The sequence below is a fragment of the Vicugna pacos genome, chromosome 21 (genome assembly GCF_048564905.1).
Source record: "Vicugna pacos chromosome 21, VicPac4, whole genome shotgun sequence".
Classification (NCBI taxonomy): domain Eukaryota; kingdom Metazoa; phylum Chordata; class Mammalia; order Artiodactyla; family Camelidae; genus Vicugna; species Vicugna pacos.
Window position 1 is genome coordinate 27205311 of NC_133007.1, and position 25841 is coordinate 27231151.

At 41.7% G+C, this 25841-nt stretch overlaps 1 protein-coding gene and 1 long non-coding RNA gene across 2 annotated transcripts in view; one reads left to right on the plus strand and one right to left on the minus strand.

Annotated features, from left to right (window-relative positions):
• The window catches only part of LOC140688105 (uncharacterized), a 147257-nt gene that overhangs the window by 120599 nt on the left and 817 nt on the right, over positions 1-25841 (minus strand). The window lies entirely within an intron of this gene.
• On the plus strand, positions 7629-16108 carry LOC102539876 (uncharacterized). Its single transcript, XM_072946552.1, has 3 exons — positions 7629-7696; positions 8537-8695; positions 10381-16108. Exons 2-3 carry the CDS (start codon positions 8558-8560, stop codon positions 14440-14442), a joined length of 4200 nt encoding a protein of 1399 aa, XP_072802653.1. The 5' UTR covers positions 7629-7696; positions 8537-8557; the 3' UTR covers positions 14443-16108.

Consider the following 25841-nt stretch of genomic DNA (forward strand, 5'->3'; position numbering starts at 1 on the left):
TCTATATAGCTCCAGATGAAAAGGAACAAAATGGTCTCTATGCTTTTGTGGGGCCATACTGCCAGCAGTTTTGATTCCTCTTCTCTTCCAAGGACTTGTTCCACTCTTCTCTCCTAACCTGTCACACGAGGAAGGGCTGGGACAATACATATCTATGGATGTCTGGGCTCTAGCCACGTGCCAAATACATTTCCACATATCTTCCAACAGAAAGCCGAGGATAAGAATTAGACTGATCAGAATCCAGATAATATGGTGGTTGTCTGGCTCTCAATGAATATCATTCTTTCATTAGGAAGACTAAAGGAAATGATTAATCATTTAATTGTCAAATTCTACACTAGATTTTGGAGATAATAAAGACGAGAAAGATAGATTTGTTTTTCAGGAGTTCACTGCCCATGGAGGAAAGATATGATAGTGTGAAAAGTAGAATAAAAAAGATATTACTAATGTGCAGCAGTGGTTGAAAGTAGAGAGTGCTGGCTAACTGTATTTAGTGGTGAGGAAGAGCTGGTTCAGATGAGCCTTTTGAGTTTAGGAGAAACGTGCATTGTATCTCTACAACTGGACATGTGCCAGGTTGACCAGGGAAGGAGAGTGTTCCAGGGGAGTTAACTATTCTTGCAAAATCCCAAAGATAAAAAAATAAAGACATGTTAAAGGAACTGACAGTAGCTCAGCACAGCTAAGATATAAGGTGAAAGTGAGGGACATGGCGTAAGGTGGTTCTGGAAACCTCAGAACCAGACCAAAAGGCTCCTTGGAAGCCCTCCTAAGGTGTTTTGGTCTCTGTGGTCTGATAGCAAGAACCAACAAAGGATTTTAAACAGAGAACATGTGATTACATTTGTACTGTTTAATAGACTTTATTCTTTTAGAGCAGTTTCAGGTTCACAACAGAATTGAGCAGAAAATACAGAGTTCACACATAGCCCTCCCCACGCACACATATATACTCCCCTACCCCCAGCATCCCTCATCAGTATAGCATATTTGGTACAATCGATGAACCAACATGGGCACATTATTATCAACCAAAGTCCATAGTTTACATTAGGGTTCACCATTGATGTTGTACATTCTATGGGTTTTGACAAAGGCATAATGACATGTAGCCACCACTACAGTATCATACAGAATAATTTCATTGCCCTAAAAATCCCTTGTGCTCTGTTCATCCCTCCCTCCCTCTCCCCAAACCCCTGGAAACCATGACCTTTTTATTGTTTCTGTAGCTGTGCCTTTCCCAGAATATCATTTAGTTGGAATCATAACAGTTTGTAGCCTTTTCAGACTTGCTTCTTTCATTTAGTAATATGTCTTTTAAGTTTCTTCCATGTCTTTCATGGCTTGATAGATTTTTTTACTGCACATATTTTTTAATTTACATATATATGTACTGTTCATTGTTTCTAAGAACATTTAGAGCTTTAGCTTTTTAAACTTACATAGTTATCAAAGGAATAAAGCCAATGACAATAAGAATTAATTCAAAAAGCTACATACACCCTGTTATTAACAGCAACATTATTATTGCCAAGATATGAGAACATCCTAAGTGCACATCAATAGTTGAACAGATAATGAAGATGCAAAATACACACACACACACACACACACACACACACACACACAATAGAATACAACTCACCCATAAAAAAGGATACTTTGCCATTTGCGGCCCTTCACTTCTTTTTTTTTCACTTCATAAACCAGAATTTTATAACTGGCAGAGACATTTCCATTACATCAAAAACAACAAAATACGTAGAAATAAAGGTTACCTATACTCTGAAAACCAACATGACACAAAGAAGTGGAAAGATTTCTTGTGCTCTTGGACTGGAAGAATCAACACTATCAAAATTGCCACACTACCCAAAGCAATCCACAAATCCAATGCAAGCCCTGTCAAAATATTCACAATATTCCTCACAGAACTAGAACAAACAATTCCAAAATTTATAAGGAATCACAAAAGACCCTAAACAGCCAAAGCAATCTTCTGTAGGCCTCTTTTTTTTTTCCCCCCTCTTTCTTCTTTTTGTTCTCTTTTCTTATGGTCTGATGACTAGAGAAGGTCCTTTAACATTAGTTGTAAAGCTGGGTTGGTGGTGCTGAAATCTTTCAGTTTTTGTTTATCTGTAAAGCTTTTGATTTCTCCACCAAGTCTGAACGAGAGCCTTGCTGGATAGAGTATTCCTGGTGGTAAGTTTCCTCCTTTCATCACTTAAATATGTCATGCTACTCTCTTCTGGCCTGTAGAGATTCTGCTGAAAAATCTGCTGATAACCTTATGGGAGTTCCCTTGTATGTTATTTGTCGCTTTTCTCTTGCTAATTTTAATATTTTCCCCTTTTCCTTAATTGTTGTCAATTTAATGACTATGTACCTTGGTGTGTTCCTCTTTGGGTTGATTCTGTGTGGTACTCTCTGTGCTTCCTAGACTTGGGTGATTGTTTCCTTTCCCAAGTTGGGGAAGTTTTCAGTGATTATCTCTCCGAAAATTTTCTCAGGTCCTTTCTCTCTCTCTTCTCTTCTGGGACCCCTATAATGCGAGTATTAATGTGCTTCATGTTGTCCCAGAGTTCTCTTAAACTATCCTCATTTCATTTCATTCCTTTTTCTTTTTTCTGTTCTGAAGTAGATTTCCACTAATCTGTCTTCTAGCTCACTGATCCGTTCTTCTGTCTCATTTAGTCTATTCTTGGTTCTTTCTAGTGTACTGTTCATTTCAGTAATTTTATTCTTCAACTGTTTGGGTATTCTTTATATTTTCCAACTCTTTGCTAAAAACTTCACTCTGTGCATCTATACTCCTCTTGATTTCTCTGAACATCTTGGCTATCATTACTTTACATCATTACTTTAAATTCTTTCTCAGATAAATTGCCTATCTTCTCATCACTTATTTCTTCTTCTGGGATTTTATCTTGTGCCTTGGCCTAGGAATGTTAATCTTTTAAAGGATAGTGTATACTTGTCCTCCTCAGTTACAGTATGTTAGTGATGTAAGTTTAAACATAATAACATCATACAAAAATTTTGTTATGTAGGGCTCAAAACAGTTAAATATGAGCACTCAAGTTTTGAAGTTTCTGCCAAGTTTGGTATTATACGTGACACTTAAAGGGGATATATTAGGTCTTACAGCATCACCAGATCACTGTAACTGCAACACCCTTGAGTTTATACATAGAGTTTCCAAGTCTTTCATTTCAGACTATCTAATTGCATAAAAACTGCCAATAAAAATTTATAAACAGTATGTCCTGCTTCTTTCCTGCTCCATTATCATACTTTATAAATGATAAAAACTGATGCAAACAGGCAGCGAGCTAAGGATGGAGCTTTGCAAACAAAAGCATTTAAGCACAGGCCATGAAAAAGGAGCCCTCAAAAAAGCCTGAAAGAAAGTGTGAAACTCAGATTGTAAATGCTTAGAGAGTAAATGGAAGATAATGGAGTCAGAGACAGGGAGTGCTCACTGCTCTTTTAAAAAGCTGAGTCATTAAAAGGTGGGAAAATTCAATGATGGAGATAAATTAGATGACAATTCATCATCATTCCCCCATCTCAAGCCTTCTCCTTCTCATTTATTTATTTTCTTAGTGTGTATGATACCACACATATAGTCACCCAAGCCAGAGGCCTTGATTACTACCATCCCCTCATCTCTCACTTGACTGATCTTCCTTATTCTACCTCATCTCACTATGGTCTAGTATCAACGCAGCAGTCAGTCACATCATTTCTCTCTTCTGCTCAAAACTCTACATTATAAATAAGCCAACCATACTATAGCAAATTAGGAGCATGTATCAAATAGAATAGGTATGGTAGGCCTTATGATGGTGATATTTCAGCAACCATCTGAAGGAGATTAAGGATTAAGCCAAATGGGTATCTGAGGGTCAAGCATTATTGAAATAAAATTCCTAAGGAAGGAGTGTGCCTGAAGGTTTTGGAGATAACAGGGAAGCTGTATGGCCCCAGCAGAGTCTATGTGGAGAAGACAAGTAGGAGGAGAGAAGGTCAGAGAGAAAACAGAGACAAGTTTTACACTCATTGCATTTGTCACATTCTTTCTCCCTCCCCCACCCCTCCCACCTCCCCCACCCCCCGCGTGCATAAAAGACAAAGGTTCTGGACCTGACTTCCAACAACCAAGGTCTCTGTGTCTTGGCTTTTCCCCTCCCATACCAGAAGCTCGACATCTCCTCTGGTACCACCCATGCTAGTAGGTCTCTTGTGCCACCTCTTTAACACTTTGGAGGAACCCTAAGAAGCACTCCAAATCACTCTCCTTCATCTGCCCACTTTGATGGAGCAGGCCTCTGTGCAGAAAGCCTCAAGTAGGTAGGAACTAAGGGATATAGGCTATGAATGTCCATGCTAATAAAACAATCAAAGAGCAAGTTCAGGAGATGGAAACACACTAGAGAAAGATACTGACAGAATAATTAAGAGGACAAATAAGAATGAGCTCTGGATTCCCAGCCTTTTTTGGACCTGAAGGAGAAAAGGGGAAATACTGAGAGAAAAAGAACTGAACAAAAGGCCAATACTCAAGCAGAGTTACTCCAGAGCCTGGGTCTGGAGCAGAAAGATATGTCAGCACACCTGGCCCACCTCTCAGATAATACACGCTAAGCTATAAAATTATATCAGATCCATTTTTAAATTTTTTGAGATAAGAGAAACAATGACCCCTGTATGAGGAGAGAAGGATATGGAGGGAAATGCTAGTTGAGCACTTTTACATTATATCTAACTTCTTTTGACTTGACTTGCCCCGAAATCCTAACAATCAACATTCACTGCCTGTTATGTCCCTGTTTTTTACATAGTCTCCTCATTCATGGAGACTAAGCTACAAAGAACTCTCACAAACTGCATGAGGAGATGAGGGGAAAGGACAAGGAGACTCCCTAGCATTTCCCTAAGACCCAGCAGATGGTGCTATAGGAACAGTGCCATCCAGACAACTCCATTCCTCCAGAACTGGCCCCCAAAGCCTTCCTCTTCCAAGACATGAATAGTCCCCTATTCCCTGCCTATTCTCAAGAAGAAGCAGATTTGAGTTTAAATCTTGTCTTCTCCACTTAATAACTAAGTGACTTTTAAAAAGTTACGTATTTTCCCTGAGCCTCAGTTTTCTCATCTGCAAAATGGAGTACTGATACCCACATCATATGCTTGTTGGGAGGATTAACAAAATGATATACAAACAGGCACAAAGCACTGTGTTTGGCATAAAGGGGAATGTGATTTCCTTTCTTCCGCCAACACATACGGCGCTGAAAAACCTAGAACATGTCACATACCGTAAGAAATCTCTTCTCCTGAACACTGTCATCTCCATGGGGAAAATCACTAACCAAACTGATGAGGGGGAACTTCATTTCCACCCTGTTCATGTGGAGCATATACTCTGGTAAAATAATGAATCTCAGTTTTGGAAAAAACATTTTTGACATTCTAATTCGACTGTAACTTTAGTAATTCTCAAAAGGTAGACAAAAGGCCAAATGCACACTCAACATGCCTCTTGATTTCATGACACAAACCAAGAAATAAAGCTCAACCAAATTCTGGTTTGTTGGTAATATTGGAGGATATTCAGAAAATAAAGCCTTGATAGGATTAAAACTGTTTATATGATACAGGCAAGTTTCTTTAATATCCCTGATAATAAATTCAATTACTTTGCAAAGACCTCACTGCATTTTCAGTCAGCCTCACAAAGACCTCACTGCATCTTCAGCCAACGCAGATGTTAAAAATTTCTTCCTTCCATCAAGTCAAAATTCACCTCCCTTTTATGGTCCCTTGTTGTGTTCCCTTTCTTACCACCTCACATTCGCTGACATTCACAGACGTGCAGGCTTTTCTCTCTCACAACAATTAGTGGTTCTGACGTCCCACACTTCCCAGCTCTTCTCTTCCCTCTGAGATTCTCCTCTCCTGGCAAATCTTCCTGACAAGCAAATATAGAAGAGAGCCAATGGGTGAATGGCAAACTATAGTCCACAGGTCATATCTAGGGCATCACCAATTTTTGTACGTCCCATAAGCCAAGAATTTTGTCTATATATTAAAGGGACTGGGAAAAAAAAACTTGTGACATGTGAAATTATGACATTTAAGGGTCATGTCAATCAATAAGTTTTACTGAAACACAGCTATGCTCATTTGTTGACAAATCATCTACCAATGCTTTCATGCTACAAGAGCAGAGCTGAGTAGTTACAACAAAGCCCATCCGGCCCACAAACCTATAATATTTACTACCTGGCCCTTTACACAAAAAGTGTGCCAGTCCCTCCTGTAGGAGAGCAGTGGCCCCAAGACCATGTCTCACCTGGAACAGTCTTCACCCACAACCCTTTCTTCCCTCTGTGGTAACAGCGGGCTCCTCCAGGAAATTACCCCTCACTCAGGAAGTTCCACCTCCTCTGTGCTCCCACAGTCCCAGTCACACCTCTGATGAAGCATGACAACCTGGCCCAAACCAGGCATCCAAAGAAAACACACAATGGATACTGACTCTGCAGCTCTCTGAGTAATTCTCAGAAGAAAACATATAGCCTAATAATGTTTGAATCTGGAGTCATATAATTTATCATTTCCCAATAGTTGCTACCACTCCTTCCCAAATCTTAATGATCATATTGCACAAGTTTTAAGTCTATGTGACTTCACTCGGCTTCAATGAGATTTGTGCTATATGTTCACAACAGAGGGAGTGCAGAGCAAGGTCCTCACAGATAATTCCTTATGAATAAGGGGCACAATTGTAACTCTCCCTCAAATCACTCAGGAAAGATTTCGTGGTTGTGAGGAATGAATAGGAGTTTTCTAGGCAAATAATGAGAAAAAAAATCCGCCCCCAAATGAAATAGTATGGTATATTCAGGACAGTTTCAGTGGTTAATTACTGGTGGAGCACAAAGAGGAAAATGGAGTGAAGAGACGTGGCTGTAGAGAGGACAGAGCCCATATCATGGGAAAACTTGGATACCACGCTAAAGAGCATGGATTTCTTCACATGGTTAGATGGTGGCTGAATGAAAGCTACATTGATGAATGGCCACCAAGGTCTGCTAAACAGTTAGATAAAGAGACAAGAGGGCCTTGGCAGCCATTATCCATTCCAAAAGCCAATAAAATCATGGGTGACACCTTGGCTGGAATCCTGTATAAGAAAATTTAGTTTACGAAAGAGAATGTGACTAGATAACCTTTAGGGTTCCTTTCAAACATCAGATTCCATGATTCTTTGACATTTAGTCCCTGATGCTCCTGCACACAATCCATTCAACTTCAGTTGAAGTCCTCATAATTCGTTATCAATGCATTATGCTACACACCTTGTTTATAGTAAAGATGTCCTTCATTTCAGTGTCCAGAGACTGGCAAGGTGTGGTTGGTACCAGCCCAGATTTGGGAACTGCTAATGCAATCGCAGGTGAACAGGTAAGGAAGTGAGAAGGTAAACACCTGAGAGAGAGAGATGGAGGTGGAGGTGGAGGTGGAGTTGGGCTTGCTCAGGAGTGAATTAGGACATCTCAAACAGAGCAGCTCCTCCCTAAAATGGACCATTATTCCCTCTATAAAAAGGCCACTATCCCAACCATCAATGCCCTGTAAGCTGCTTCAGTCCATCCGACTTGTTCCTCTGGTGAACTAGGTAAGTGAGCAGAGGACTTAGGGCTACAAATTATGAGTCCCAGATATGCTCTAAGGCAAAGAGGCTCTGGATACCAGGCTTCTTTTTAACATATATACTTTGGGGAACTTTGGTATAAGTTTAATTTTATTGAGAAGGAAAATGAAGAGATAACTGGGACTGGTAGTACCCCCCTTCTTCAGGGTCATTTCCTTAAAGATCACAAGGCTCTCATTATCAACCAGGCAGGCTGCCTCCTGTGCTCTCAGCTTCTTCTCTCTGATGTGTAATCAGTAAAGCCTGAGGGTCAGCCGCTGCTTACAGAATGAAAACAGGAGCAGAGCCTCACAGCCGCTGCATCTGGCTCATGCCCAGGCCTGTGCTTGGCTTTGCCTACTTTGTCTACTTTCTCTGGCCTCAAATCTTGAGCGTCCAGTTGAGCCTGGTGCCCCTCAGTTGCAGTCAGGCAGGCATGTAGATGAGTGACCTGTCCCTCCGCAGTGTGATGGTTGGAACCTAGAGAGGAACTGAAAAAGTGATGGACTGGTGCACCTAGGATTCCTACAGCTCCAGAATTTAAAATTCTTAAAATGATGGGCAGGGAGCCCAGAACAGAAAGTCATTGCTGCTACCTTCATTCAGAAATCGGAAAAGAGCATAGACCCTGTTCCTAATTACATCACTTTCTCGCTACATGGCTTGAACAAGTCCTTCAACTCTGAATTGGTTCTTGGTTATGATAGGATGAAATTAATCATGGCTGACTAATAATGAGCTATTATTAAAAATGACTCAAACTGCTTATTTAAGCAAGAAAAAAGGACACTAATAGATGTGTCTCTGTTCTTATTTCCCCTTTAGGTTAACTGAATTTACAAAAAGATGCCTAAACTCCCGCAAAGCATTGTCACCGTCATTGATCTTTTCTACCAATATGCCACCCAGGATGGGGAGTGTGACATGTTGAACAAGGCAGAACTGAAAGAACTTTTGGAAAACGAGTTTCATCAAATTCTAAAGGTAAGAACTTCATGTCAGGACTGACGACAGCTGCAAATCTTTTTGTCAGCTCTTCCTACCTTTTTGTCATATATGTCAAATGCCTAGAGGATTTCTCCTATTGGTGTTAGAGAACAGGGTTTAGCAAATGCTTGAAATAAGATCAAAAGTTGACCCATAAATGTTTCCATAACATGACTGACAAAAGTGATCCTACTAAACAATAGAAAAAAATCCATAGATTGATTAATGTCCTGTGTGAGCTAAGTGGGTCCTCAGAAAAACTGCAAAGTAGGTGAAATGTATCTTCTTCCCTTTCTTTCATTCTTCAGCCCAGAACATCCTGAGCACTGCCCATTTCTGGGGTTATTACACTATAAGGCCTCTGAGTTCTAGAAATTAGTGTCTTACTCCTAAATCATAAAATGGGGTGACCACCACCCTAAAACGCTGGCTCAGGAGATAAATATTTGTAAACTTAGATCTAGCTCTTGGTCTTCAATTCATTAAACTAAGCTGCCTACTGAACAGTTTTATCTGGATCCTTACAGATGTCTTAAATTCACTGTGTCAGGTACAAAACTCACCTTCTTCCTCTCTAAACTCTCTCTTCCTATTGGACCAAGGCATCATGTCATGCCATTTTTGACTTCTTCTTTCAGCAGTTTCCTCCACCCTCCAACCTCCAAAGAATTCACCAAGAGTCTCTCAAAACAGTTCATTTCTCTCCATCACTCATTCTAGTCCTCTGGGTCAGGCCACCTTCTACTTCCAATCTCAGCATTATATGCAAATCTAATCATTTCAGAACTCAACTCAAAATCCTTCAACAGTTCCCAGCTCTTAAATTAACTCCAAAGTTCCTTGACACAACTTAAAAGGCATGATCTGGTCTCTATTTCTCTCTCTAGCCATATCTCTTAACTGCTGAGATGCTCTACTTAGCAATCCTGGATCTCTCAGTTCTGTGTATAAGTCATGCTTCTTCTCCCCTCCAGCTCTCTGTTCATATTGTTCCCTCTGCCTGCAACAATCTTCTGCTCCCTTCCCTCTTTTCCTACCCCTCTATTTGGCTAACTGCAACCCATCATTCAAAAGATATCACTTCTTCTCATTAACTATCCTTGAATCCCCAGTGGTTGTCCTCTGGTGTAATGTTTTCTCATAGAAACATTATCACAGTACATGGTACTATTAAGTTGGTGTGTTTTACCCAGTAAACTTTAAGCTCCATTTTTTCAGGAACCAAACTTTTTCATTGCTTTATCCCTAGCCTGACTCAGTGCTAGGCAGGTAATAGGTGCACAATAAATCTTTGTTGAGTGAGTTAATCAATCAGCTAAATAATTAAAAGCTGGATGAATAATGAAAAGCTATATATAATTAATGAAAGTATCCAAAATTATTATTTATAAATTAGCTAATCATTCATATTTGACCTGTTCCTTAAAAAATAATTAATTCCCTTGTTCCCTGTCATCTTCCAGCTGCATCCTCTTCTAGCTATTTCTCACTGCACTATTATTCATTGCCTATTCCTTTCTCTCTATCTGCTCAGGATAGGGCAGTCCAGCCCAAAGGACTATGAGATTGAGCTCCACTTAAGTAAGCCAAGCATTCACATTTCTACAGCCTTCCTTCAACTGGTTAGCTTGGAGTGTGCCGCATACTGACAGAGCTGCCCTTTGTACCTTGTCCCTATACAGAATCCAGATGACCCAGACACTGTAGATACCATCATGCAAAATTTGGATAAAGACCACAACAAGAAAGTTGACTTTACTGAGTACCTTTTGATGATATTCAAGCTGGCTCGGGCTTGTAATAAAATCATCGGCAAAGATTACTGCCAAGCTTCAGGATCAAAGCAAAGAGATCAGAGTCACCGGCACCAAGAGGAACTGAGGAAAACAGAAGGGGAGGAAGAAGGGCAAGAATCATCTAGTCATTCAAGCTGGAGTGAAGGCGAGCATGATTCCTATTCCTGGGGCTCCAGAGGAAGCATTAAACACAGGCCTGGGTCCAGATCCAGAAGGATACGGCATCAAGGAAGCTTATATAGTTCTGAGCATAGGCAAAGCTCTGAGGATAGAAGGAGAGAGTCAAGTTCAGGCCACTTCAAGGACAGTAAGAAAAACAAGCATGGCTCTCATCGACATGAAAGGTCTAGGAGTGAAGAAGCTGGTTATTCTCATTTAAGTAACTCTAGAACAAGATCAAAGTCAGCAAGTCAGTCCAGCACTTGCGGAACACAAGGGCATGTGTGTCACTTAGAGGATCAGTCTTTCAATTCTGACCAACACTGGTCTGACTCAAATGAATCTTTAGGGAATAGGCAACATAAGAAGAAATCATACCAGTCCCCTAGTAAGCAGGATCATGGATTCAGCTCAGGCAGTTGTGGAGGACAAGACCACTGGTCAGATTCAAATGAGCCCACTGGTTGTGGTCATGGCTCTGGCTCAGGCCAGCCCTCTCAACAGAGATGGCAAGAATCAAATGAAGAATATCACTCAGGAAACTGTGAACAACAAGGATATTGTTCTAGTTCAAGTTCAGGTGAGATACACAGTTATGGCCAACACAGGTCAGGCTCAGGACAGTCTTCCAGCTGCACCCAACATGGATCTGGCTTAGGTCAATCCTCTGGTTATCGACAACATAGTTCTACCTCAAGACAGTCACCAAGCTGTAGCCAACACGGATCTAGCTTAGGTCAGTCCACTAGGTGTAGTCAACATCGATCTGGCTCAAGTCAGTCATCCAGCTACAGCCGACAGAGTTCTGGATCAAGCCAGTCTCTTAATCATGGCCAACATAGGTCTGGATTAAGTCAGTCTTCTAGCTATGGCCAACATACTACAGGATCAGGTCAGTCTTCTGGCTTTCAGCAACATGGGTCTGGCTCAGGAGAGTCTTCTGGCTTTAATCAGCAGAGATCTGGCTTAGGTCAATCCTCTAGCTATGGACAACACAGTTCTACTGCAGGACATTCATCAAGCTGTGGCCAACATGGATCTAACTCAGGTCAATCTTCCAGCTATGGTCAATGTAGCTCAAGTCAACATGGCCTAAGTCAGTCTTCTAGCCACAGTCGACATGGGTCTGGCTCAAGTCAGTCTTCTAGCCATAGCCAACATGGGTCTAGCTCAGGTCCATCTTCAAGCTTTGGTCAGCATGGTTCTAGCTCAAGAGAGTCTTCTGGTTTTGGTTGGCATGGGTCTGGCTTAGGTCAGTCATCAAGCTATGGACAACACCAATCTGGATATGGTCAATCTTCTAGGCATGGAAAACATCATTCTCCTTCAGGTCAGTCCTCTGGCTTTGGACAACAAAGGTCTAGATCAGGTCAGTCTGGCTATGGCCAACACAGGTCTGGCTCAGGTGAGTCTTCCAGCTGTGGTCAGCATGAACCTAGCTCAGGACAGTCTTCCAGCTATGGTCAACCTGTGTCAGGCTCAGGTCTGTCTTCTAGTTATGGCCAACACAGTACAGGATCAGGTCAGTCTTCTGGCTTTCAGCAACATGGGTCTGGCTCAGGAGAGTCTTCTGGCTTTAATCAGCAGAGATCTGGCTTAGGTCAATCCTCTAGCTATGGACAACACAGTTCTACTGCAGGACATTCATCAAGCTGTGGCCAACGTAGATATAACTTCGGTCAGTCTTCCAACTATGGTCAATGTGGCTCAAGTCAACATAGCTCAAGTCAGTCTTCTAGCCACAGTCGACATGGGTCTGGCTCAAGTCAGTCTTCTAGCCATAGCCAACATGGGTCTAGCTCAGGTCCATCTTCAAGCTTTGGTCAGCATGGGTTTAGCTCAAGAGAGTCTTCTGGTTTTGGTTGGCATGGGTCTGGCTTAGGTCAGTCATCAAGCTATGGACGACACCAATCTGGATATGGTCAATCTTCTAGGCATGGAAAACATGGTTCTCCTTTAGGTCAGTCCTCTGGCTTTGGACAACAAAGGTCTAGATCAGGTCAGTCTGGCTATGGCCAACACAGGTCTGGCTCAGGTGAGTCTTCCAGTTGTGGCCAGCATGAATCTAGCTCAGGACAGTCTTCCAGCTATGGTCAACCTGTGTCAGGCTCAGGTCTGTCTTCTAGCTATGGCCAACATAGTACAGGATCAGGTCAGTCTTCTGGCTTTCAGCAACATGGGTCTGGCTCAGGAGAGTCTTCTGGCTTTAATCAGCAGAGATCTGGCTTAGGTCAATCCTCTAGCTATGGACAACATGGTTCTTCTTTAGAACACTCATCAATCTGTGGCCAACATGGGTCTAACTTAGGTCAGTCTTCCAATTATGGTCAATGTGGGTCAAGTCAATGTAGCTCAAGTCAGTCTTCTAGCCACAGTCGACATGGGTCTGGCTCAAGTCAGTCTTCGGGCCACAGCCAACATGGGCCTGGATCAGGTCCATCTTCAAGCTTTGGTCAGCATGGTTCTAGCTCAAGAGAGTCTTCTGGTTTTGGTTGGCATGGGTCTGGCTTAGGTCAGTCATCAAGCTATGGACAACACCAATCTGGGTATGGTCAACCTTCTAGGCATGGAAAACATCATTCTCCTTCAAGTCAATCCTCTGGCTTTGGACAACAAAGGTCTAGATCAGGTCAGTCTAGCTATGGCCAACACAGGTCTGGCTCAGGTGAGTCTTCCAGTTGTGGCCAGCATGGTTCTAGCTCTGGATTGTCTTCTAGCTATGGTCATCATGGATCAAGCTCAGGACAGTCTTCCAGCTACGGTCAGCATGGGTCTGGCTCAGGTCTATCTTCGAGCTATGGCCACCAAAGGTCTGGATCAAGCCAATCTTCAAGCCACAGGCAACATCATTTTGGCTCTGGTCAGTCCTCCACATATGGCTATCATGGGTCTGGATTAGGTCACTCTTCTGGCTTTGGTCAACATGAGACTAGCTCAGGAAAATCTTCTGCCTTTGAGCATGGATCTAGCTTAGGTCAGTCACCAAGCTCTGGAGAACATGAAGCCAGATATGGTCAATCCTCTGGCTACAGACAACAAGGTTCTGCTTCAGGACAGTCATCAAGCTGTGGTCAACATACATCTGGATCAGGTCAGTCTTCTAGCTATGGCCACCATGGGTCTGTCTCATCTCAGTGTTCTACCCAGAGTCAACATGGATCTGGCTTGGGCCAGTGTTCTAATTCTGAACAATATGGGACTGGCTCATGTCACTCATCTAGCTCTGGACGATGTGGTTCTGGATCTGGTCAATGTTCTAGCTATGAGCAACATGAATTACAAGAGAGTTGTAGGTCAAGTTCAAGTGGAACTCATGGTGAGGACAGTAGACCCAAAGTGGGCTCAACCCCTAATCAATCAAGAAGAAATAGCCAGGAGTGGTCAGGATATAGCCAAAAAGAAAGAAGTAGGAGTTGCAGCCCATTGAGTGGCAAGTCTGATGAAAATGAGAGTATTCACAGACAATCAAGAACATGTGGGCAACAAAGCCAGGGCCAGTTGGAATCTTGCTATAGCCATTCCAATTGTAATGAAGGCCAATCAGGAAGCAGTTCTAGACAAGTAGAAAGCTCCTCAAGGTGTGACTTTGGACAATCTACACCCTCCTATGAACTGTCTAGCTCCAACACTACCAACACATTGCTAATCTGCAAGGAGGATAATAGACAAGGTGGCTATTGTTACCAGAGAGAAGGAGGTAACCATGGAGGGGGTCATACAGACTCAAATTCCCACAGTTTCTGTAGCAGCACTCCACTCTACGAATACGTCCAAGAGCAGAGGTGCTAATTCGAGGAATGAATAGTAAATAGAAATGAAGATATACAATAATAAATAATATACAATAACATATATTTATATATATATAATATAAGTAATAATAGAAATCAAGTAGCAGTTTAAGAAATATGAAACTACATACAAGCAATTCATTATGAAACTTCTTTCTAACAGTCGATGCAACTTTTCTTTTTAACCATGTAACTATATTTATTTCCCTGTTATTGGGTTCCTTCCAAAGAATGTAGGGCATGGGGGCTACTTTGTTAGCAAATACTGAGTTGAATAAATAATGTGTGTGAATAAATTTGGAAGAATTATGCAAAGCATTTAAGAAGCCTGAGGTTTAGCTGAGGTGTCTTTTTGAGAGCTTCTTACTCATCATATGAGGCCAAAGATAATCTTTCATCTCTAAAGAGCAAAAAATTATAAATGCATTACCAGTACTGGCGCCAAAGCTTCTCTTACAGCAACGTGGACCATAGTTTTTCGTGTGCCTCACGATGGATGGTGGCAGAAAGGAGAAGACCCTAAAAGCAAAGATGCAGCATTGGTAGTTTTTTCTTTGCTTATCAAAACCACCAAGCCCCTATTCTTCAGCGCATCTTTAATCAGTAAATTAACAAAAGGCATTAAAAAGTGGCACCAGGTACTTCTCCCTAACCTGTGGGTGAGAGCATTATTTCTTAAAGGGCAGGGATGAATTGATTCAGGATTAAAGGATCCAAATGTGGGCTCTGACTTGGTTTCAGCAAGAAAGATCTTGACCCCTACTCCTAAAATTTTCTCCAGGTTAAAAAATTCAGAAGTGCAATAGGATGAAAATACAATGGCTCCAAACTACTTCTGTAGTTCACTGGCCTTTCCTCATAGGAAAATGTCATTTCTAGAGAGATGGAACAAAACCTTGTCTGCCACTGCTTTATAGTTACTTAGTTTGACTGTAGTATATTTGTTTCAAGTCTTTGGATTCAAATAACTGAACTTCATTAAAACTAGCAATAAATACTGGTAATCAAATAATGACGTTTGTCTCATCTCTGCTTCATCTCACTCTCACACTCAGGTGGTCAGACTAGCACATGAAAAGATGCTCAATGTCATTAGTCATGTGAGAAATGCAAACTAAAACATGAGATACTACTATGCACACATTAGAATGGCCAAAATTAAAAATACGGGCAATACCAAGTGTTGATACTACTGGTGGAAAGTAAAATGATACTCACTTCGAAAAATAGTGTGTCAACTTCTCATCAAACGAGTATATGACCCAGCAATTCTACTCCCAGGTGAAATGAAAACAAATGTCCACATGAAGATTTGTACATGAATGTTCACAGCAGCCTTAATAATAATAACCAAAACTTAAAGCAACCAAAATGCCCACAACCAATGAACAGATACACAAATTGTATAGCCATACAATGAAACACTACTTAGCAAAGAGAAAGGAATGAATTGCTCATATACATGACATGAATGAACCTCAAAAACATTATACTGATCAAAAGAAGCCAGACACAAAAAAGTACACATCACACAATTCCATTTATATGAAACTACTAAAGACAAACTTCAAAGTATAAAAAATAGAAAACAGATCAGTGGTTGTCTAGGGTGGGGAATAGAACTTAAGAACTTATGAACTGGCTGGAAAGATGAACACAATGGAACAGTCCAAGGTGACAGACTTAATTCTACACTGATGAATATTTTTGTCAAAATTCATAGAATAGGATACTTAAAATGGTGTATTTTATCACATGTAAATTATACCACAATAAAGTTGATTTTGTTTAAAACCTCCCCAAGCCTTTGTGTGAAATTTGATACAATAATTCTAAAATTCATATAAAAGCTTGAAGAATCAAAAATGGCCAGGACAATTTTTAAGATAAATGAGGAGGAATGCTATCTTATCAGTTATCAAACTGTATTACAAAGTTATATTATTTAAGATAATGGGAAACTGTTGTAAAAAAGACATATAAAGCAATGGAACATCCAGAACAGACCTATTTAAATTATAAATGCCTATAAATCAAAAAACACTCACAAAAGTAAAAAAAGGCCAGCTACAGAGAAGGATAAAACTTCTGCAAGGCCTATAAACAACAAATAATTAATAGCCAGAATATACAAAGAACTTATAAATATTAAACTAGGAAAAAAACACCAAACTTATGGAAAGAAAGCTCACCAAAACAGAAATCTGAACAGCCTAGTCCATTTTTAGAACAATGCTCAGGGAAACATAAAATTAAAATACAATGAAATACCATTACAAACCCATCGGGTTAGAAAAAAACAAAATTCTGGCAATACCTAGTGTTGGGAAGGATATAAAGCAACGAGGGTCTAAGTTGGTAACAGCTAAGAAGCAACCTGGCAGCCAACACAAGAGTCAGAAAATGTCACAAATAACTTAAAAGTTCAACAGAAGAATGGATAAGTACATTGTGACGTATCTGTATACTAGAATGCTATACAGCAGTTAACATTAATGAGATAGTCGTGGGGCAGGCAGAATACAACACCTCAAAATTTGGCATTTGTATTATTTTGAGCTGAAGGCAATCAAGGCCTAACAGACTGAAGAAGAGTTTTGTTTTGGGGATGTTTTTTGTTTTCTCGTTTTGCCTCTCCCTCAACTGTCTAAAGGAGTTTAGAGTGGAGGCCTGTACCAGGATCAGAACTATTAACGGAGATAACTTTTTATATCAGAAAGACATGACTACATGGCATGGCACACACGTGTTTACCAATTGTTTGCTCTTCTCATCTTCCTGTGAATTGTCTTCCTCCCCTCTGAAGTCCCCTACCCACTTTTCCTTAGCTCAAAATGGTATATAAGCCTTACCTGCCTGACTGCCTTTGAGTCTCAGTTTTTTTGGAACTCTTACACGTATGAAGTTGAATTTTTCTCAAGTTAATCTGTCTTATATCAATTTACTTATTAGGCTAGCCAAAGCACCCAGAAGGAAAGAAAGGAAAAGTTTCCTGCCCCTACAAAGAATACAGATCTTCCTCAACTTACAATGAGGGTTACGTTCCAGTAAAACCATTGTAAGGTTAAAATATGTTAAATTGAAAATGCGTTTAATATACCTAACCTACCAAACATCACAGCTTAGCCTAGCCTACTTTAAACATGGTCAGAACACTTATATTAGTCTTTAGTTGGGCAATATCATCTAAAACAAAGCCTATTTTATAATAAATTGTAGTATATCTCATGTAATATATTGAATATTGTACTGAAAGCGAAAAACAGAGTGGTTTAAGTGTATCAGTGGTTTACCCCCGTGACTGCATAGCTGACTGGTTGCTGTGGCTCACTGCCACTGGCCAGCATCAAGGGAAAGTATTGTACTGCATACTGCCAGCCTAGGAAAAGATCTAAATTCAAAGCACAGTTTCCTGATGTGCATCACTTTTGCACCATCATCAAGTCCAAAAAGTGCAAGCCAAAGCGTTAAGTCAGAGCCTGTCTATACCCTCAACATGCTAGATAACCGGTTCCTGTTCTCGATGCATATCTACTTTCGTTAATAAACTGGACCCTGAAAACTTTGCTTACTATGAGTCTGTCTCCCAGAGCTTGATCACATCTGAGTGCACAGAAAAAGACTGACTTTGTTTAATTTCAGCAATGGGATCCAGGTCCTGGACAAGTTACTGAGACACTATCCTGCCCCAAACAGTTAGTCTATCCCTTTCTGTTCTCTTTTTTTAGGTGAAACACTGTGGTTCTTAGAGTCTGATGTCATAACAGGGAGAAGAAGAACACTATGAAAAATTTGGCTTAGCTATACAAATAGCATTTATTTGAAATTTCTTTGTTTTTTCTTACTGGAATAATTTTCTTGTTCCCAAACTCTTAAAATTTAGAAAAGGCAAAGAGTAAGGTTGAGATGTTGTCTTGAAAAAAGGGCCAGGGTTTGGTCCTCTATGTGGACTCAGATATGCACTGATGTCAGTGTCCCAGAGTTGATTAGACTCAGGAAAGCTGTTTCTTTGTAACTAAACTAACCAGGGACTATGAATGTACGAAAACTAGAATGCTAGCTTATTAATTTACAGTAAGAAATACTCTGTCAGAAACACTAGGTGTTTATATTAATCTGGCTAGTGAATGCTTTTTCCTTTTGGGAAAATTATACAAAGCCAAAATTTCAGAAGCTCCCTGGTGAGTTTCATGACTGAACCAGACAGTTATGTGATTCAGATGATGAATCTCATCAGGCACTGATGTGCTGATACGTACAAATGGCAAACAGGCAAATGAAAAAGCTCAATACTGCTAATTATCAGAGAAAAGCAAATCAAAACTAAAATGAGGTATCACCTCACATGGGTCCAAATGGCCAGTATTAAAAAGTCCACAAACGGTAAATGCTGGACAGGGTGTGGAGAGGGAACCCTACAATTTTGGTGGGAATGTAGTTTGGTGCAGCCACTATGGAGAACAGTATGGAGGTTCCTTAAAAACTAAAAATAGAGTTACCATATGATCCAGTAATCCCACTCCTTGGCATATATTGGAAGAAAACCTCTAATTCAAAAATGTTCACTAGCAGCACTACTGACAACAGTCAAGATACGGAAGCAACCTAAGTGTCCATCAACAGATGAATGGATAAAGAAGATGTGGTCTATATACACAATGGAATACTACTCTGCCATAAAAAAGAATGAGATAATGCCATTTGCAGCAACATGGACAGACCTAAAGATAAGCATATTAAGGAAGTAAGTCAGACAGAGAATGACAAATATCATATGATATCACTTATACGTGGAATCTAAAAAAGGATACAAATGGAAGGGGGAGGGTATAGCTCAGTGGTAGAGAGCATGCTTAGCATGCGCAAGGTCCTGGTGTTCAATTCCCAGTACCACCATCAAAAGAACAAAACACAAACAAAACAAAAGAACAAAACAGAAACAGGCTCACAGACATAGAAACAAACTTACGGTTACCAAAGGGGAAAGGTAGGGGAGGGATAAATTAGGAGTTTGAGATTAGCAGATACAAACTACTATGTATTAAATAGATGAACAACAAGGTCCTACTGTACAGCATATGGAACTATATTCAATATCTTGTAATAACCTGTAATGAAAAAGAATATGAAAAAAGAATATGTATAACTGAATCAATCTGCTGTACACCAGAAACTAACACAATACTGTAAGTCAACTATACTTCAAGAAAAAAAAACCAGAAACAAAGTTAATAAGTACTCAAAGGCAAGAATAAAAATAAAAACAGAAATAAAAAGCAAATTTCTGGGCTCCATCCCAGACCCACTGAGTCTCGATTCTCAGAATTTCTAGGAGATGGGGCCCAGCAACCTGCATCCATTGTGATCCAATGAACTCTTCTGAGAAGAATGGAAGTTAAGAGAATTCACATCTGTTGGCCCCTATGACGAAGCAAACTGGACCCCTTGCCCAGCCACTGTTATGACTAAGCACATTAGATCCCACAGTTGGAGATGGGAAAAAAAATCTTTACACGCTGAGACAAGCTGAAAATACAGAAGATTCTACCTAGAAACAGTCTCCTCCAATTAATGAAGCCTTGAGCCCCTTCCTGTAAATTGCCAAATCCCAACGTGAAAATGCTTCTCCCTGACTTTTGCAATGCTGACATCTACAACTGAGATAATCAATCCCACAGGGAAATTGCTCTTTGATCCACAGCTCTACTAACTGCAACTTTGGTAACCTCTTAACTTTTTTTCGTCTAAATGTCTGTCGTGTCATTTACTCAAAGAAACATTCTTCTCAAGTCTGGACTCCTAATCCTTTTTTAGATACTCCACCATCTTACAAAGAAGGAGGTAAAGTGATCTGCTAAAACGAAGATGGGGAGGGAGGGAGACTTGAAAGGAATGGGAAAGGTGTGAAGTACCTGTTGAGGGGTCTGAGAAAGGATTCAGCTAGGAATGAGAAAAGACTTCAGACAGGATTAGGATCTTAGATAAGGTGGAAACAAACACAAGTGAGGTTAATCGCAGGTTTGGAACTGGCAGGGCAGGTGCGAGGACAAGTGGCGAGTCCACAGACACTGAATGACCCTAATGAGGGTTGCAGGTATGGGAGGAAGAGGCAGACACTCTAAGAGGAACTTTCCTAGGCCCAAAGCGATGTGTACGAAGGGAGGGATAATTTGCAATCAAGTTTCCCTCTAACTCCATTACTATAGTAAAGACGAGCCTTGCTAGCCGCAGCAGCAGCTTTTCAGGTAAAAATACGGAAAACATGGAATATACTAGGACCTATGTATCAGTTCTAGGTCACTTATCCCATTTTAACCTCACAACTCTTTCAAGCAGTGATCCTTAAACTTTTCAGTGTGGAAACTGAGGTTTTTTGAAGGTAAGCCATGAGTCCAGGGCACACAGCTTGCCCCTGATGGAGGTCAGATGGGGCTGACTGCATAACTCGTTCCCAATCCACTAGCCCATACTGACTTCACCAGGAGCGGCTGGATCTGTCGTGGAAAACCAGGTGTCTGGTACAACATGGGGTTGCAGGGAGTTTTCCAAGGAAGAGTGAAGGATACAGGGACATTTCTTGGCAACAGAACTAAGGAAAATGAGAAGCATAATGTAGGGGAATTAGCAGTGAGAGAAAAGCAAGTAACAGGAAACAAGTAGCTGTAACTATTGTACCAGATTGCGGGTTGAAGGAGTGTACGCATGGGGGACACGATGGGGAGGACAGGGTGAATTAGGAAATGAGAGGGAAAAACAGGCTCAGCCCACTCACAGTCATTATCTGTGATGAGTCTCAGTGGAGGTGGAGGCCCTGTCAACATGAGGAGTCATCGGGCCCAGCAGGAGGAGCTCATCTGATTGCACCCTCAATCAACCCTTTTCTTCTATCCACTTTGGGGAGCCATCTGGGTGACCTGGTTTGCTCCTCTTTGAGACGCGTACCAACTTCTGACAACGATCATGAGGCATTATAACATGACTGAGGCCCATCTTTCAAAAGCGTGATGATGGAATTCAGGATAGATATGAAAAAAGGCAAAAGGGAACCCGACAGGCTGAAATGCACACCCTCCAACCAGCAGTCCCACTCCTAGTCAACTACCTCAAAAGATGTACATGTATGATAATAAGATCTAACGCTTATGTAAAACTTACTATGTATCAAACACTTCCACACATTGCCCTCTCAGTTACTCCATGAGAGAGAGAACGCCACGCTCCCACTTTACTGACAAGGAGAGAGGCACAGCCATGCAGTAAGTTCCTGTCATCCCAAGAGCTAACATTTGAACCCCAGCAGTGTGACTCCATAAAGTTTTTCTTCTTAACGCAAGACACCACTTATAGCTGTGAAATCTGCCCACTGCCCAGAGGTGCCCACAGGGAGCAAGTCCAAGAAATCCAATCCACCTCCACTTAAGAACCCACCCATCGCCAGCACAAAGCTACGTCCACCTGAGTACTTGTTTCTTCCCCCAGGCGCCCTTCCCTCGCCAAGCTCTGTGTCCAGAGGACAGGCCCACGCAAGGAGGAAGCCTCCCTACCTCACACAGAGGCGCCAGAGCTAGCTGTGCCCCTGCCTGTTCCACAGCACAGCACGGACTACTCTGCGTGGGAGGACACTTGGAAGGGACTTCCATTAAGCAGTTTGTAATGATGAATGTGGAAACGGAAAAACAAACTGCACTACACACTTCTACTGGAATGTTATGGAGCATTTAAAAGGAATGGACTACTTATCACGTATGTATTGATTTTTTAAACATAGCAATGAGTGAATCAAGCTGTAGATCAGGTGCAGTACACTATGCAGATTTTAAAGCCCCAAAATCGTTACATTTTATACACAGACACACACACCAAATTTGTGTCGGTGGTTGCTTCTGCGGAGAGGATGAGATCAGAACTTGAGGGAAGACCACAGCAGACTTAAATGTACCTGTAAGGTTTTATTCCTTTTATTAAGACGTGAAGCAAAAATGACAAAATACTTATTACTATCAATTCTGGATGACAGGCATGCAATTACTCAAAGTAAAAACAATGTTTATTTTTTAAGATTAAGTTTAGCAGGAAACTGGGAATAGAAGACTTAGAAGGCTATGCTGTGTGATCAGAAAGCAGAACTTCAGGAGTCCTGGATTCAGAGGTGGAGCAGTTCCAGATGATGACAAGGCTCAGGGTGCAGCCATGAATGGCTGGCTAAAGGGGAGGTGGAGGTGGAAATCAATGGACTATAAGAATGAAGGCTCCAGATGCATCACCAAGATGCTGGTTGAAGTTTCCCAGAATGATGGCAAAAGCCAGGGTGGAAAGAGACAGGAGCCAAGGTCCTCATTAAATATGGTTATAGGGCAAGGAGATCGGTTGAGGGAACAATCAGGTTGGAAAGAGGGTAGAGTGTGTGTGCATCAGTGGAAGAATGGTCGTTGAAAGGAGCCAAGGTGGTGAGCAAAGGCAAGCTCAGCCCATCTCCAGCCACAACCCCACGAGGGAGAATGAGTTCCCTGCACTGGAACTGCTGAAAAGTCGTGTCACTCAGGAAAAGTCTGCTTTCAGCTAAGGTGAGGAGATAGTCACCTCAAAAATCCTACCAAACTCTAACTTTCTAATCCAATAACCCAGAACTATGGGTTCAATCAGAGAGGAGTGGTAGATGTTGCCAACAAACAGAAGGAGAACTGAGGACTCCTTACACTGGAAGTCAAGCTGCCAGACACACCAAGGGGAAGGGAATGATGAAAGAGATTATTGCAAAGCAAAGCCGGCCAGGCAGCAAAATAAGCAGTCTTGGGAAATCAAGTTGGCACCAAATGTGTGAAATGACCTGAGGGAGCACATAGAGGCATCTGAGATCATTGTCAAGAGAGAATTCCAGTTCAGGATTTGGTGTTGGCTCTGGAAACAGCTCTGGGAATGTGTCAGGGGATGAATGGAGAGAGGGGCCCACATATGAAGAGATCTGAGGTTGACAGTCCAGATGGACCCACATGGACAAGGTAAAACCATATCCTAAGACTTAAATCTTTAGAGACAGAATAGAGAAGTGACGAGATCAGAATGGTAAAGAGGAAGAGAGGGCCAGTATCCTGGAAGGGAACAGGAGCAACTGGAACTTTCAGACGTTTTGGGCTAAGAGACACTCAGCCCCCTCACTCATGCCAAGACATGCCAAACCCCGTTTTCTCCTCCACGGCACTGAAGGGCCTCCCTCCAAGGCCTGCAGTCACGTTGGTGACACCAAGAGAGGCACGTGTCCCCTCAGCTCTAGGATGTCCACACTTAGAGAGGAATTATGTGTACATTCTACCCAAAATAATCTCATCTGGACCTGGTATCTCCCTCTAGGTAGAATAGATGTGGGGAGAAAACAGGGTGGGGGTGAACATGAGATTAGCCTAAATGGAATGGAGAGGGTGTGTTTAGAAGAAGTGGTGGGAAGAGGTAGATCAAGACCAGGATTACTCATTTTTGTCCACTACAGGCTTTCCAAGCTCCCCTCTCCTCTAAACTACTAGTTCTCAGACATTAACTACCTGAAAATGCAGCCTTCTGTCCTTCACTGCTGTTTCACAAGTGCCATCATCAAGGAATTTTTACACAGGGTACCACAATCTCCTCACGCAACTGTGGGCAGAAAGGGAAGGGGATTCAGTACATGTCCAGCGTTCTCAGGGCCAGAGGCTGAGAGAACTGACGCAGGCTCAGGAAGGCAACTCGAGGGACCAAGAACAGTGTCCAAGTCACAAATCAGTATCCAAGAAGCACAATTTCCAAATAGGAAGACACAGAGCCTCCAAGCAAGTGGACAGATCTCTACAGCTGTAAACAAACGTGGCAAGGAGACAGTTCTGGAGGGTAACTAAGGATCCAGGTGAGACATGTAATCAAAGCCTAGGAGTGGAGAACAGGCGTAAGCCTGGTCTCACACTCGTCCAACACAGGTAGCGGGAGTGCAGACCCGGGACTGAGGGATAACCGGGCACCACGTATCAACTGGCAACAAAAGGAATCTGGGGGAGAGTTCAGGAACCTAGACACCAAGATTGGGTGACTAAGTTTGAGAATCTGACTCAGTTCGAAGGTTAAGCTGTAGATGGAGATCATCAATGGACTTGTTTGGGGGAAGCAGAGAAAGGAGACGAAACAGAGGAAATGAAAGCCTAAAACGCTTATGGACAGATTATTAGTCCCTTAGGTGTAGGGGCCATGCCTCAATTCTCTCCTCCACAGCACTCAGCAGATACATATTTAGTGATTACATAAGAAAGAAACATCAAACAGAGTTTGCTATTGCCCAATGAAAGTAAATATGCCAAGACAACTTGAGTCATCACTTAAGCAAGCAAAGTATTGTGGCATCTTTACAAGAAGCCTCCATCACCCTGGCAAACACTGAGGGTAGTGTGATCTGGTGAAGGGAGATGCAGCTAGAAATAAGGAGGGGAAAGTACACCAACTTTGCAGCAAACTCCTGTCGACCTTAGACAAGTCATTTCACTTCTCGGAGCCTCAATTATCTCATCTATAAAAGGGTAACTGCAACTGCTCCAAATGTTTCGTAGTATCTACAACACTTTTCACCCGGATCTCTGCTTGGCTAACTGCATTTCTTTTTGAATCTTTGCTCAAATCCTGCCTCCCTGATGAGCCCTATCCTAGCCACCCTATTCAATACAGTAATCTGCTCAATCCAACAACCCCACCCACCCCCACCTAACTCTCTGGCTTGTATTTTTCTTTTTCATAACACTTCTAACACACTATAAAATTCACCTATTATCTTTATTGCTGCCTGCTAGAATGTAAGCTCCAGGACAGCCAGGATCTTTGTTCTAGTTCACTGATGTATACCAAGTCTCTGATGGCATCTGGAGCAGAGTAGGCATCCATCAAATATTTGAAGAATAAATATATGAATGAATCAAATAACAGCCACAATCTTGTGAAAGAAAAAAACTACAGTAACAAATCAATCATATTCTCCCTGCATCCCAGGTCTCCTGCCTACACCCTCAAGAATTGCTAAAACGTGGTGATACCCTGTACCGTCATGTAGGGTAGGTATACAATAAGCCGTTATGAAATTAGGGGACGCAAAAAGGCTAACACATCCCACGTGCTCTGGGGCCACCTGCTGGCAACTCATCTGACAGGAATTTCCTGAAGAGAACTGAGGGAAACTCTCCCCTCAGCCAGTGAGGGTACTCAGGCTACACACAAAAAACAGAAACCTAGACCACAAATCAGGAGCTTCCAAAAGTTCCCGGAAGAGAGAGTTAAAACCTCCTCTGAAGGACCACATGTCCCAGCGTTTCCCAGAACTTACTTCCACTACTTTAAGAACAGTGAGTGGCACGTACCGAGCCCTCATCTCTCAGGCACAGTTCCAAGCAC